This window comes from Trachurus japonicus, chromosome 24, assembly GCF_045865225.1.
Source record: "Trachurus japonicus isolate A0001 chromosome 24, Traja_1.0".
In the NCBI taxonomy this organism is placed as follows: Eukaryota; Metazoa; Chordata; class Actinopteri; order Carangiformes; family Carangidae; genus Trachurus; species Trachurus japonicus.
Genome location: NC_140930.1, coordinates 5,622,880 through 5,637,656, shown reverse-complemented (window position 1 = coordinate 5,637,656; position 14,777 = coordinate 5,622,880). Strand labels below are relative to the sequence as shown.

Here is a 14,777-nt window from a genome sequence, read left to right as displayed (position 1 = left end):
GAACGCACTAACACAAATACTCCTTTGTTCCTCACTCTCTGACTCTGGGAGGTGATTAATCCCCCTGCAGATATAAAGCCCTCCACCTTAAGACCCTGGGAGTCTTTGATCACACTCATCCAACACACACACACACTAATAGACAATACAACTCTTACTGTAACGTCAGACCCCTTTCTGTGTGGGTGAGTGATTGTTGCATGTGAAATCCGAGACAATAAAAATCTTATCTTGTTTGTTTTTATGACTCTATGATGAACGTCTGTGATACGGAGGCTGAGATATTGTGTTGTCGACGCGTTTGGAGAAAACGAGAGAGTGACATTGTTATGTTTTTATCATAACTGACCTTTTGGTTGAGGAACTTCACACACACACACACACACACACACTCATATTTTAGACACTTTGTATCTTCACTGTGTTTCCCGTGTCGATGTGACCGTGCCCTCGCGCACAAAGACGGGAAGAGGAAGAAGTTATAACGTGACTCTGAACAGATGTGTAACGAGTCGACGCAGCGGCAACAACAACAACAGCAACAACAACATGTATGATCTGTTGGCGAGCGGCCGACAGGAGGAACTGAACCCAACTGAACTCTCTGCAGGTGAACGCTGACTCACTCCCCCAGGTGTCTGAGCTCCGCCCGCTCCTCGCCCTCCCGTCCGTCTGTCACTAGGAGATAATTGAGAGAGGCATCCAGGTGGAGGAGGAGGACGAGGAGGAGGAGGTGAACTGCAGAGATGACCCAAGGGGGGAGGAAAAAAATGATGAAGGGAAAGAGAGAAGAGAAGAGAAGAGAAGAGAAGAGAAGAGAAGAGAAGAGAAGAGAAGAGAAGAGAAGAGAAGAGGAGAGAAGAGGAGAGGAGAGAAGTGAGGAGAAGGGGAGAGGAGAGAAGAGAAGAAAAGAGGAGAGGAGAGAAAAGAAGAGGAGAGGAGAGAAAGGAAGAGGAGAGAAGAGAAGAGAGGAGAGGAGAGAAAAGAAGAGACGAGGAGAGGAGAGAAGAAAAGAAAAGGAGAGGAGAGGAGAGGAGAGAAAAGAAGAGAAGAAAAGAGGACTGTAGAGAAAAGAAGAGGAGAGGAGAGAAGAGAAGAGAAGAGAAGAGAAGAGAAGAGAAGAGAAGAGAAGAGAAGAGAAGAGAAGAGAAGAGAAGAGACGAGGAGAGGAGAGGAGAGAAGAGACGAGGAGAGGAGAAAAGAGAAGAAAAGAAAAGACAAGAGGAGAGGAGAGAAGAGACAGTGGTGAAACTGGTAAATAAAGTGATGACGGCCACATTCATACAGATGGACGAACATGTAGATGGACGTACTAATCACATCTATGTACAAATAGATAAATAAAGATCAGCGCACATACAGTAGAGAAGGACAAACAATTCAGACAGATGGACAAACAAATGGACATGTCCTCCCATCCCTGTATCTACTCCCTCTCTCTCTGTGACTTTAGGAGGTGATTTTTAATTTCTAAAAATATAAAAAGTCCTCCTCCCTCACTGATCTTCACGCAGCCACAGTGAAAACACATGTGTGTGTCTGTGTGTCGTTAATATTGTGTGCGTGCCGTTGAAACACAGTTTTCAGCAGGATGTTGCGCAGCCACACACGTGTTGGCTTTAAAAAAAAAAAAAACACAACACATGGGAAACTGGATCGATTCCCCCACGATCCAAATGTAATCAGCTGTAATGAAGATTAATCTCATTAACGATGCGTTGTTATGAGTGATGACACAGTCGGGCTCCAAACAAGACAACAAATCACAACTCATCAGCTGCTCACCACAAGAATTCCATTATTGTTTGTGTGGGAATATTAAGAGACACACAACTATACACAGCTACACACAGCTACACACATAACTACACACACACATGTGGTGCTGGATTCCAGCAGCTTCTTGGTATCATCATTGATCGAACACTTGAAAAGACTCAAGACGCTGCAGTCAATTCAACATGGCCGCCTTCTCCCTGGTCGGAGCTGCTGCTGGTACTGACCCGCCACCAGTACGTGACACTATTCTTTGTCACTTTCTTCATTAATGGAAGGCAACAACGTCGTTTAAAAGTAGTTCCTGAACTCAAAAGACCAAGATTCCTCGCGAATAGAACATGGCAGAACACAAAGTAACGTTCCTTTCCATGGGGATATCCCAACAGGCGTACATGATAGGGGTGTACCCAAAACCAGTATTGGAAGTACACAAATAATGCTTTGATCCGGAATAGTTTTGCTGTCTGAAGTTTCTCTTCATTATTCGGGAGCTTTTTTCTAGATAAAAAGAAACGTTTGGATCAGCAACAGCACATTCTGATTCTGGTTCACACTCCAACACAGTAGGTGGCGCTAATGCACCTTAACGTTGGTGCGCCCGCCATAGATGCAAAAGAAAAAGAAGAAGAAGCATAACACGTGTTTCATTTGTGTCTAGTTCACGTTAGGATTGCTAAGAAACAGCAACTCCCTGCATGCATTGCATTACAGCAGACAGGAAGTGCTCACCGATACTTCCAGGGTCACCGTTCAACAACTTAGCATTTTTCTCATAGACATTAATGGGAAAAGAAGCGGCTATAAAACGGTGGATAATTTTTATTTGAGTGTCACAACCCCCGCGAAACGACTCGTTTCACTACCAGAATTTGATCCATTCAGTCCGAATACGTTTGGAAAGTCTAGAAGAGCCGCACGATTAAATAATTTTAGTCCTGTTCTAGTTAGCCGAGAGCTAAAGCAGAAGTTAGCCAGCTAGCTCGGTGTAGCACTAGCTCGGCTGGAGTCAGTGCGCCCGCTTCCGGTTTCTTCTTCCCGAATCCAAAGTTTTTTTTAAAACCCCGAATCCGAAACTGAATACAAATAGAGCACTGGCTGTACACCCCTAGCAAATATTTGGGTTGCAAAAGGAGAAACCCAGGGGTCATTTTCAGGTTTTTAGAAACCGGAATATGAGCATTCAGATTTTCCAAAAGGGTTATTGGTGTTTACATGGCCGTGCAACGACACAACCGGGTTGTTGCTAATATTCTGGTTATGAAAGAGTTACTGACTGCATGTAATAATAAGAAATGAATAATAAAGAAACCAGATAATTAAAAAGTGTAAATATGAACAACAGCAGTCGGTGATTGAAAACTGAACATGGAAGTCCACTTGGACTTTTTGTACCGACAGTAGAGCTACAGTTTGAAGTGTGTGTGTGTGTGTCTGTGAGTGAGTGTGCAAATTCTGTGGTCTGATTATAGATCAACGTGTCAACGTGCACAAATGAAATCCCATCAGATGTCAGAGTGGAAAAGAGCTGAACCCAATGTCTCTCTCCCTCTCTCGCTCTCACACAAACTGAAACATTTACAGTTTCCTCGTCTTGTAGCGTTCAAACCTTCAGTTTATCTACTGGTCAGCAACAAACACACACACATATACACACACACACGCATATATGGGTCGTGTTCTTGTCACCAGAAGCTCTGCATACTCACCAATACAGCTCTGCATGTGTGTGTGTGTGTGTGTGTGTGTGTTGCGGTTTAGTACTGCTGGGAACTTTACGAGTGTGTGTGAACCGCTCGGTTTGGCCTGAGGCTGCTGGTAGGGTATGGAAAATACATTAGAGACACACACACACACACACACACACACACAGACACACACAGACTTACTTTCTGTTTGAGTTTTAATTTTTTTTAGTTTTTGGCTTGAATGTGGAAAACACCAACAGCCAACATCTCTCTCTCTCTCTCTCTCTCTCTCTCTCTCTCTCTCTCTCTCTCTCTCTCTCTCTCTCTCCATTTGTTTTTCAGCGAAAACACAAAAACACGACGTGGTCAAAAGTTTGCAGACATCCTGCAACCGACCAGTTCCTGCGTTTTCTGAACGACAGCGAACGTTTCACATGCGTCCCTTCAAAATAAAAGCACTTTAACATGATTAAAGCAGAAACCAGATGGGAATGATTTTTGACTGCAGATTTCATGAAGTGTTGAGAGTTGTGACTTTTTCTGCAACATGACAAGTGGTTTGGTTAAAGGAGGAGGAGGAGGAGAAAGGAGGGGGGGGGCATGCTCTCGGGCGCAACGATGGAAAATGTGAGCAAAAAACAAAAGTGGGATGAAGCGAAGAGGAAACAAGTGAATGGACGGTGGAAACATGGGAAGAAGAAAAGACACAAATGAGAAAGATGGAAATCATATAAATCTCTGCTGTCAGATGAAAAGTGCTGCCGGAGGAGGATTCACTTTCAAAATGGGGCTTTAAAAAAAAATGAGTTTTTTTTAATGGGGTCGTTTTCACGTCGCCAATCAGTAAAACCACAAAAAAAAAAACAGAAGGAAACGCAGCATTTTTACCCGACAGCAGAAAGACACAACATGGAAACAGACAATGAGGACGAAGGAAAATGAAACAACGAAATAAAAACAGCAGCAAATGAAATGACATGAAAACATTGGATTTAATGTTGTAACGAGTGAAGTTTCACTGTCACTTTAAATAAAAAACAAATTCTCATTTCAACGTGAGAATTAAAAGTCTTTTTGTTTTACTGCGGACGCCAAAATCAGAGGGAACGGCAGGTCGTTGCTCTCACAGCTGTTTCACTTTGTAGGGAATATTATATTAACACGAGTTGTGATGAGTTAATTAAACACATGTTTGTATACTGTAGTTGTGAGGACCGTGGCTGAGACTCAGCACCACAAGAGTCAACATCCTCATTTCCTGTTCATATCTTAAAATCTTTTATAAAATATTGATGTTTTAAAAAAAAAAAAAAATGTTATTTTTTTCCCCTCAAACCTGTCCAAACTTTGATTAAATGTCCTCACTCTCCACATCAGTCCAGTCCCAGTCCCCGTCCCCACATTTCCTAAAAACTCCCCCCTGTTCCAAAACCTCCGCACTCGTCCCTGTTGAGTCCACACTTTACAAAAACAAAAGATTTTCTTCCAAGTATTTTAAAAGAAAAATGTCTTTTACTCACTAAACTACATCCTCACATTGTCCTCGGTTTCTTATCGTTTCCAAAACACATTAACGTCCAAAAAAAAAAAATCCAGCTCAAAAATGAAAACATTTACTGTAACTTCAAAAAGAGTTCCTACTTTCCAGAACTTTCTGAGATTTCACCTACCAAAGAAAAAATGTTTAATGTTTCCAAAGAAAAAAGGGTGTGGGAAATGTCCTAATGTCTTTAAGATGGAAAAAACAACATTCTGCATCGTTTCTGTAGCAGAATTAAAACACATGTTGAAACTTTGGTTAAAGTTTAGTTTAGTTTATGATCCACAGATCTTCAGCTCATTACTATTCAACAGCTGTGAGAGCGACTCAGCCCCTCGTTAAGACTAATCGCACTTCCTGTTTGACTGAGCGCCAACATGGCGGCGGCAGCGTGGTCCTACCGTGTCGGTGCAGACTCATCCACAGCAGCAGGACTGGGACGACGTGACGGAGCCTCCACCTTCCTCCTCCTCCTCCTCCTCCTCCTGCTCCTGCTCCTGTACCGCCACCTGGACTGGACTCCCTGAGGACACAGAGGGAGGTATTGATCTCTGGACAACAACAGCAACAGTGTGTGTGTGTGTGTGTGTGTGTGTGTGTGTGTCCATGTAGATTTAACAGGTGACCAGGGATTGTCATGCTCAGAGGACACCGCCCCAGGGGAGCCAATCAAAACGCTCCGACAAGCAACTATGTGGCTGCTACTGGGTTAACGGACACACAACACTCAACCAGGCGATGAGACGACTTGTTGTTAGTCAGGAAATCTTTGTGTTTTTACTGCTTTTTCTGTGATTTTGTGTCAAAAAGGAAAATTTCTGACCTTCATATCAAAGTAAAACCCTGGAAATGATATTAAGTGCTGCAGCAATAAACATGGTTTGTTGTGTTTTCTATCAACAATATGAGGAACATGAATCTATAATCTAAATGTATCAGTGTATAAGTGTTTAATGCTTTTGTTCAGGGAAACATGTGAACACAGCGGCATATATCACTTTACAGTGATTTTCCCAAACAATATTTGTAGTTTAATTGTATAAAAATAATTTTAAAAAAATGCACAGATTCATTTTACAAACAAACCACATTCAGATTTCCAACCACCTACATTAACATTACAGCATTATTGTAACATAAGCTGAGTGACCCCACCAGGTTTCATTTCACAACGATGTCATAACCATCATAACCATGTCTATAGAAGATTTGAAAAGTCAAATTAATCTTTAATATTGTTTATAATGTGTTTGTTTGTCTCTTTGCAAATGAATCAAACTCAGATTTAACTGTAAATATGTTCAGATAAAGTCTGGAAGTGAAACCAATCCACAACTAGAACTTAGAGATTTTGCATCCACAACCTTTGACCTGCAAAATGTAATCAATGCATTATTGAGTCCAACTGAATGTTGCTGCAAAATCCGAGGGGATTTCCTGTCGGAGATCTTGAAACATCACGTCCACGGGGCCAAAATCATGTTTCTGAAGAAGTGTCGTGTTGTTACCGAGGCATCGTGCCCATGAGAAACGGACGTGTGGACGGTTTCTCTTCCTTCAATAAACAGATCAAACTCTTCCTCTGTGGTGTTTGACTGCAGCTCAGTCGAGGTCACGCTGCTCTTCACCTCCGCTTCATATTTTATTTAGACATCAGCTCCGTTTGGATTCCTCCCATCTATCACTCCATCTCTCTTTCTCACGCACACATTATGAAAAGCCTGACACCTGAGAGCTCCACCGCTCCTCTCTTATTGTTTTTTTTCTTTGACGTTCTTTTTTTCTGTCTGCCAACAGATACAAACAAAAGGTGGAGGAAGCCCGTCCGTCGTCTGTAGTTCTGGACGGTTCATTGCCAAGAGGATCTGAGAGCTCAGAAGTCTGACAGAAGAGAGGACGGGTCTGCGGGGAAACGCTGAGGTGATAAAACAGCTTGTTTCTTCACCAAAACACACAGATGGTGAAAACAGAGGAAGGCTGTGTGTGTTTAGGTTGTTTTCTTATAGGAGAAACTGACTGAGGGTGAAATGTTCTCTTCCTGTGGTTCAGGTGTGTTTATATACATCTGATCCATTAATCATAGCTCCTACATATTAACTGAAACATCAGCTGACAACAGGGTCAGACCCAGAAACATCTGCATTAGACTTTTTAAAATATCAGCATTGGTCTGAGTCCTCCACTCTGAGCGGTAAAAATCCCCCGAACATGTTTATTGTTCTTGGCTTATCACTTCGCTTTTGTTTGGTGTAGAATAACAAACTTTGCTTTATCTCACTTTGGTGGTCTGGCACAGATAGCTGGTCCAGGATCAGGAGGTGAGGTGGCCCACTGTGGTGCAACTCGGCCGTGATGACACTGATTCCTGCTTGAGGTACGGACCCTGACTGGTCTGACGCAGCTGTTTCAACTGCAGGAATGTAACGTAGGGTAACAGGCATGTTTCTGTCCCACAGTCCAGCGGTCAGCAGCTCCACATCAGTCAAGAAGACGAGATCACAACAAGGACGACCGCAACAAACAAACAACGCCAAGAGTCGAGTGACACGACTGCACAAAAAAAGACATTTGTCTGCAAACACAGCTGAGGACGTGGCTGTGAGACACGTTGTCCCCTGGATCACAAACATCCTGAAACCATTGTTCTGCCACAATTACGTCCATTTACTGTGATTTAATGTGAAACGTCTGAAAAAGCCAAAATCATTTTCATGTGTTTGAGGAATCTGAGAAACGACCGACGACAACGTCTCAACAGCAACATGTGAACATCAGGGAAAACCTAAGTATTTGATCTGACTGAGGAGTGTTAGCATATCATTCAAAGGCGACTAGCTCCAGTGCTAATCTTGTTATTGGGTTACCATGTTAGCATTTAGCTCGATTTCAGCGCAGCCTCACAGAGCTGCTTGTGCGGCTGTGGCGTCGTGTTACGCCGATGACACTCAGCTGTATGTTCCCAAAACATCCGGAGACAGCAGCAGCTTCGTCACTCAATAATTAACTTTCCTCTGGAGATGAAGCTACACAACAATCAACAATAAATCACAGCGAACATCCTTCAGCTTCAACCAAAACTACACCAGGTACATTCAAGACAAAACAAAGGTCTGGTCGATGTGCCCTCATTGCACAAATCTTGATTCTTTAAAAACGTGTTAAGGAGTCTTCCTGTTGTGAAAAGGGCTTTCACAAATAAAATAATAATTGGTAAAGGTTGTCAGTCCATCCAATAGCTGTTGTGATATCTCATTAGCATGCTAGCTGCTAGCTTGTGGGGGAAAAGGCACATGTGCTAGGCCTACTTTAATCTGAGCAGTAGCTCCATTTTTGACATTTTAGTGAATGTAATACTGGATGTGGCTTCAGCTCTACAACTCAACCACAGCAGCAGTTAGAAGACCAGAGGTCAGAGGTCACTTGACCCAGACAATGTGAAAACAAGGATATTTCTCAGCGGGGAAAATGACCTCATCTGTGTACCATCACCTCGGCACTGACAGATTTCCACCCAAAACCGCCGACACTGAACCAAATCTAAACATTTATTTGGCTCAATGCGACTTTGGCTTCATTGACTTTAGCATATTCATCTGTCAGTGCTGTCAACAGACGGTAAAACACACAGAACTGACAACTGTTTAATGTTGAAGCCATAAAATCAGAATCAGAACATAAAGTCAGCTCCTCCTTCAGATTCACAGTCACAGCATCAGGCAGAACCGCACTGTAAATTACACTCTAATGGGGATTAAAGAGCAACTAATGAAGGTATTTGAAACACATCACAGACTTTTCGTTCAGTTTGTGGTTGTCTACATTTTTCACTGACATACTGAAGTTTATCCTGTTTTTTTGTGTGTGTGTTTTTTTTTACCACTGTGCAGCTGAAACGATCTATTAATACATCAGTTCAACAAAAAAGGTTGATTTTTTCCCCCCTCACTGGAAAAATGGCCCTTAATCTTTTTTTTAATGTGTTATTTTTATTATAATTATCATAATTCATATTTACATTGCACTGAGAATTATTGTGGGCTGACGGTTCATGATTTACTTTTTCTATTATACATTCAGTCGGTGGGTCGGTTATATGACTTTTAGAGTTATTTTTGGCTTCACCCACATTTCGTTGGACAACTAAAACATGATATATCTCAGCTGCTTTTGGATTTCTACTAATGTTGCGTCAAACAGTCATGACTTATCATAATAATTATAATAACTTCTAATATTGCTCACTTTACATCCAGCACCATCATCAGGTCTGGAGCTAAACCACTGACACTCACGTCAACCTCAGCTGCTCTTTGTGTGTTTTCTGTTGGTTCAGGACTCTGCAGGTATCTGAACATGATACAGTACACACATTTAAATCCGTCCATGACACCGTCAGGTCAGATGAGACTCTAACAATGAAACTATTAAAGACCCACATGTGTAGGCCTTTTATAGGATTGTTGTCTTGTTTACCACTTTAATGCATTTTCACGACTAATAGTGAAGCAGCTGTTTTTATAAAAGTGCTGCATGAAAAACAGCAATGGAAAAGTAAGACATGTAAACCTGGATCTGAGATGAACTGATGCTTTAACACAGTGGTTCTCAACCGGTGGGTCGGGACCCAAAAGTGGGTCGCGGACCCGTTCTGGATGGGTCACGGACAGCTGGTCAAAAAAGTAAATAATATTTAATGCACATCTGATGTTGGACATGTCTTTTATTTTGAAAAATAACTTATTTTGAAAGGCACACATGCAGTTGTAATGGTCCTCCTCAGTTTCTTATTATTTACTCTGAATGCAAAGATATCAGTTTCTTATTAATGTGGCCTGAATGCAGCGAATCTTGTTTTGTTTTGTGGGTCTTTATTTTGTGCAATTTGATATTTATTCACTTTTGTGAACATGCTCTGAATGCAGAGATGCATTAGAAGTCAGATATATCATTTTGTTGGTCTCCATTTTGTGCAGTTTGATATTTCTTTATTCACTTCCGTACATGCAGTTGTCATGGTAACTCCTCAGTTTCATTCATGTGCTCTGAAATGCACTTCGTTCAATAAAGAGCAAAATTAGTTTTTAAAGGCTTTAAAAAAAGTTGAGTAGTAGTAGAACCCCTGCTTTAACAGACGTGTGGACGGAGTGGAGACGAGGCCCGAGTCAAACTCATCGACTTCATCATCATCATCGTCATCATCAGTGAGTGTGAACAGCAGCCGTGAATTGACCTGATCAACCCCGATCCATTATTAAACAGCGACATCAGAGCAGCTCAGGGTGGAGACGGAGGAGGAACATTTAATTTAAAGTTTTGGTTATGTTTTTTTTTTTAAAACTTTCTCCTCCTCGGCCTGCGACGCTCGGACTCGTCGTCGTCGTCGTCTGTGCATCATAAATATTTAAGAGCGAGGGAACAGAACTGGATTTCATTTCCTCGTCGGGCTTTGTGTCGTCCAGCTTTGCTGCAAATTTCATGCAGCTCCTGACATTAAAGAAAACTCGCCTCTTTGTCAAGTCATGCGTCTTGCTTCCTTGCCTCCTCTCCCTCCTCTCCCTCCCCCCCTCCACCCCCCCTCCCCTCCCCCCGCCTCCATCTCCAGTATGGAAATGGGGAGTGAATGACAAGTGGAGCGAGGTCAGCGAGCGAGGCCGTGGACACAGATGCATAAAGGGAGCGATTCATGTGTTTTTCGGGGCTGGACGGCAGCCTGCACACCCTCCGCCTCGAGTCAGACATTTTGTGGCCCAGAAGTCCTGGTTCACACAGTTACGCTCACGCCACAACAGCCGACACATCAGGCTTTACATGACAAAAAAAAAAAACCTCTGACGTGGAGCTTTGCTGTGCAGACGTCTACGGCCTCTTCCTCCTCCTCCTCCTCCTCCTCGGGTTTCTCTCTTTCTTTAGCTGCTGCAGAGTTTTAAAAACAACGTCCTTCAATCAAACATCAACAGAAAGTGTTTTATTCTGTTCTCAGATCAGCCAAACCTCTGCAGATGTTCAACAAACAAAACAACAATTCCAAAAAGAATTGTTGATGTTCATTATGAAATTTTGTGATGAGTGATGATTTGTACCTTTGTCCTGAACAGTCCAATCAGTGTGTAAGTCAATAATCAACATGTCTATAAACTGATTATTAAAAACATGGAAACAATTAACAGATTGTTGAAACTTGCATTAAGCTCAATCAAATAAATCACTGGCGCTCCGTCAGTGATGTGGTCGTTGTGAGTTATTTGTCTCTGTGGGGTTCTTTATCTGATTTTGTTGATCTTAATCTGTCTTTAAACTCTACATCCATATTCATCGGCCTGCGTTGGAGCCGTGGTATGTCCATTTGTTCCTCCAAACAGCTCCACTTTGCTGTTTTCTGTTCTGTTCTGATCGGATCTGGAGGAGGAGGACTAATGTGCCTTTTTAAATTTCAGTGTCATCGGAGCTCTGAACGTCTCGGCGCTGCCAAGTTCCTGTCGCACATGTGGCCATAAATCTGAGGGTGTTTGTATAAAAGTGTTGGTCTCTGATCTGAGTCAATACAATAAATCCAGACGCCTTGTGGAGGAGAGACGCTTTAAAGCTGCTGCCACTCGTCAGCGGCCACTAGAGGGCAGAGGAGAGTCACAGTGAGCGACGCAGCTCAGACAGAAACTAGACGTTAAAATAACGACGAATTAGTAGCAGTGACTTTTAATTATGTTTCATCTGAGCTGGAGAAACTCACTGAGTTTGGAACAACAAAGCAAACCAGCTGAAACCACCGTGTCCGCTTGGTTTAAGGTTTGAGACAGATTTACCTGTCGAAGGCCACAGATTTAGATTTATTCCTCTGTTCTGACCCTGAGGAGGACGCCACCTTGGACATTTTGTAAAGTCTACACAATAATCATCAGTTCATTCGCCTAAAAACAAACATCAGTTGCTGCTCCAGATGTTTAACACTCCACGTCCAGTCTGTCCTGATAGCAGGACGAGTTATAGCTGTCGTCAGAGCAGAGACGTCTCTGTAAAGTCTCTAGAAGAAAACCTTCACTAACTGACTGGGCTGTTGAACCACCAGCTTCAGTCTGGTCTCTGTGGAAACCTCTCTGGATTAGATCCAGTCAGTAAATTAATATATGTTGAAAACATTCTGAATAATGGAGCTTTAAAAAAACAAAAAAACATGACAAAATCTGAAAATTCCTTCGAGGAACTAAACATTAATGAGTTGAATCTGAAATCCTACTGATCAAGGCCTGAATATCACCACATTTATCCTTGGAACAACTTCTTTATGATCTAGTGTCAACAACAACATGTCTGTTTTCCTGTTCATGTGTATTAAACATAAACCTCAGCTCTGGGAGACGTGACAACACCGGTATAATTCAGCTTGTTCAGCGTTATCGCTGAATTAATTGAACAACATCCTTCACTTGGACTGAAGCAGGACTCTGGAGCTCCGTCCTGCCTCCTAGAAACTCCCTGCGGTCATTTAAACAAACACTGGCAGCGAACGCAGCACAAGCAGCACTCATGTTTCCAACAAATCACTTCTGAGCAGCGAGTCAACACGTTTTTAACGGGTCGGGCGGCTTCGTTATAGGATCAGACTCAGTGTGTTTCAGCTTCCACAAACAACAGGAGAGGAAATCCCCCGAGTGAGAGTGAGCGGTGTCGTCGGCATCGAAGCGGCCGCCGCAGGTGCACAGAGCAGATCAGATCATATCAGATCTTCCTCTCCAAGTTAATTAAAACACATTCCTCCCAGCACCACCTGACTCCGGCCTCCATCTTGTTTTCATCCCTTTTAATATGTCAAACGGCTTCAGTATCTTCTATCTAGTCAGGGCTTCACTTCAGGTGTCACTGAGCAGGTAACACACACACACACACACACACCCGCTCTCTCTCTCTGTCTTGTTCAGTCCTTCACCTTCTGGGACTCGCTACATGTTTTCTGGGCGACTCGCCTCCTCAGGTTGTGTAACAGCTGGCAGCGTCCAGTCCACCTCAACAACAACAACTCTCTCTTTGATAAAGTCGGAGCTCGATCGAGAGCAGAAACACATCGCACACACACATCGCACACACACTCAAACCTCTTCTTCTTACACAGTTTGGAGGTTTTTTTCTGAGAGTTGTCGGGGTCAAAGTCGAGGCGTTTGACAGAAAACGACTTTAAAAACGTCTTCAGAGTTCAACAACAACGACCTGTTGACCCACGTCTACTTGGATGGTCAAAGTGTGTAGTGGTTTAGTGGTTTGACCTCACCACGGAGATTTCAGCTCTGACATCACTGTGATGGTTTTACGTCACCATGACAACACCTCAGCAGACTTCATCTTGTTCTTAACGACTTGTTTCATCCCAACAACAACAACGTGACGCTTTACATTTCCAATCAAACTCACCAAACTGTTATTTCTTTCATCAATAATGAATCTTTGGTCAACTTCTGATGAACTGTTTGATCTTTAAATGTCTCATTATTGTGAACATAGTCTCTGGTCTCTGGTCTGTCCAAGACCAATTTCTCCTATGGGAGACAATAAAGACTAACTAACTAACTAACTAACTATTGGTTTCTTTCTGTTTGTTTTTTCTTTATCTTCCCATTTTAAATCAACAAAATTTTAAATGAAAAATGAATACACTTTATTCACTTTATAAACGTTTTCTCTATTAGCCTAGTAATTTTGTTTGTTAGATATTATTTATTGTTTATTTTCTTTATTACTATAGTACTGAGACCTGAGTAGCATCTCCTTCCTCATGTTTCATGGTGTGAATGAAAATTAAACTCGATCTATCGCAAGAAAAAAAAACTTTAAATCTGATTTTCGCTTTAAAACTTTTTTTTAAAACTGTAAAAATGATTTTCAGTCAGAAAGTTTTCATTTTCCCGGACTTAAAGGTTTGAGCAGGTCGACATCTGTCCAGCTGTTACACTACAGAGACTATACACTGTTCACTATGGCGGACACACACACAGATATCAACATATGCAGCTATAGGCCGAGCAGCAGCAGCAGCAGCAGCATCATGGAAAACACTTTTCTCTGTCCCGTTTTTTTTTTCCAGTTCTCAGGTTAAAGACACAAACAGAACCTGATCGATCCTGATCTGATCAGATTTGCTCAGATTTTCTGACTTCTCCCCACCATCGACTCGTCGATCGATCAAACTGAAGCTTCAGTTCAGACACAAAGTGTGGACTCGTCCTGGCACCGAGCGCGCAGCAGAAACGCGCGGCCACGCAGGACCAGAGGATGTTTAAAGTGAATAAACAGTTAGATAAAGAGTTTGAAAGAGTTTTCTATCAAATGTCAAAAACTCGGAGAGAGTAAAGAGAATCGATGAGGAGCGTTTGGTCTTTTAAAAGGTCGCTGGAGCGCGTCAGACTGGAGCCAAAAGCTGCTGCTCCTCAGGAGGAGAGAAACTCTGAAACTTCACACAACTGATGTTTCAGCCACAGGTCAGAGAAGAAAAAGAAAAAGAAAAAAGACAGCAGCCACAGAAATAAGCAACAGCAGCAGACACACAGGTCCAGAGAAGAGGCTCCGGCTCTGTGGAGCCATGAAGCGGCTCACAGCGGCTTGTTCCAGCCAAGGACCGAGAGCGTTTTGCGGACTCACATGTTGTCAGTGCAGCGGCGGTCGCTCCCTCCGCGCGGTCATTCTCCCGCTCCAACAAGTCTGAGGAAAAGTTTTTATTTCTTCAACTTGGACTGACACAGTTCCTCCAGGAAATATCCACGCTGCGCCGCGCTCTGGCGCACAAGTCT

General features: G+C 42.7%; 1 protein-coding gene across 2 annotated transcripts in view; it reads right to left on the bottom strand.

Annotated features, from left to right (window-relative positions):
- The window catches only part of adgrg6 (adhesion G protein-coupled receptor G6), a 103,875-nt gene extending 89,098 nt beyond the window's left edge, over positions 1 to 14,777 (bottom strand). For both annotated transcript variants that reach the window (XM_085770121.1, XM_085770122.1), the window contains exons 1-2: positions 14,629 to 14,777; positions 5,406 to 5,527 (exon numbers count right to left, since the gene is read on the bottom strand). In XM_085770121.1, coding sequence (XP_085626247.1) covers positions 5,406 to 5,527; positions 14,629 to 14,630 — 124 coding nt within the window. In that variant the 5' untranslated portion in view covers positions 14,631 to 14,777. The remainder of the gene's footprint in view (positions 1 to 5,405; positions 5,528 to 14,628) is intronic.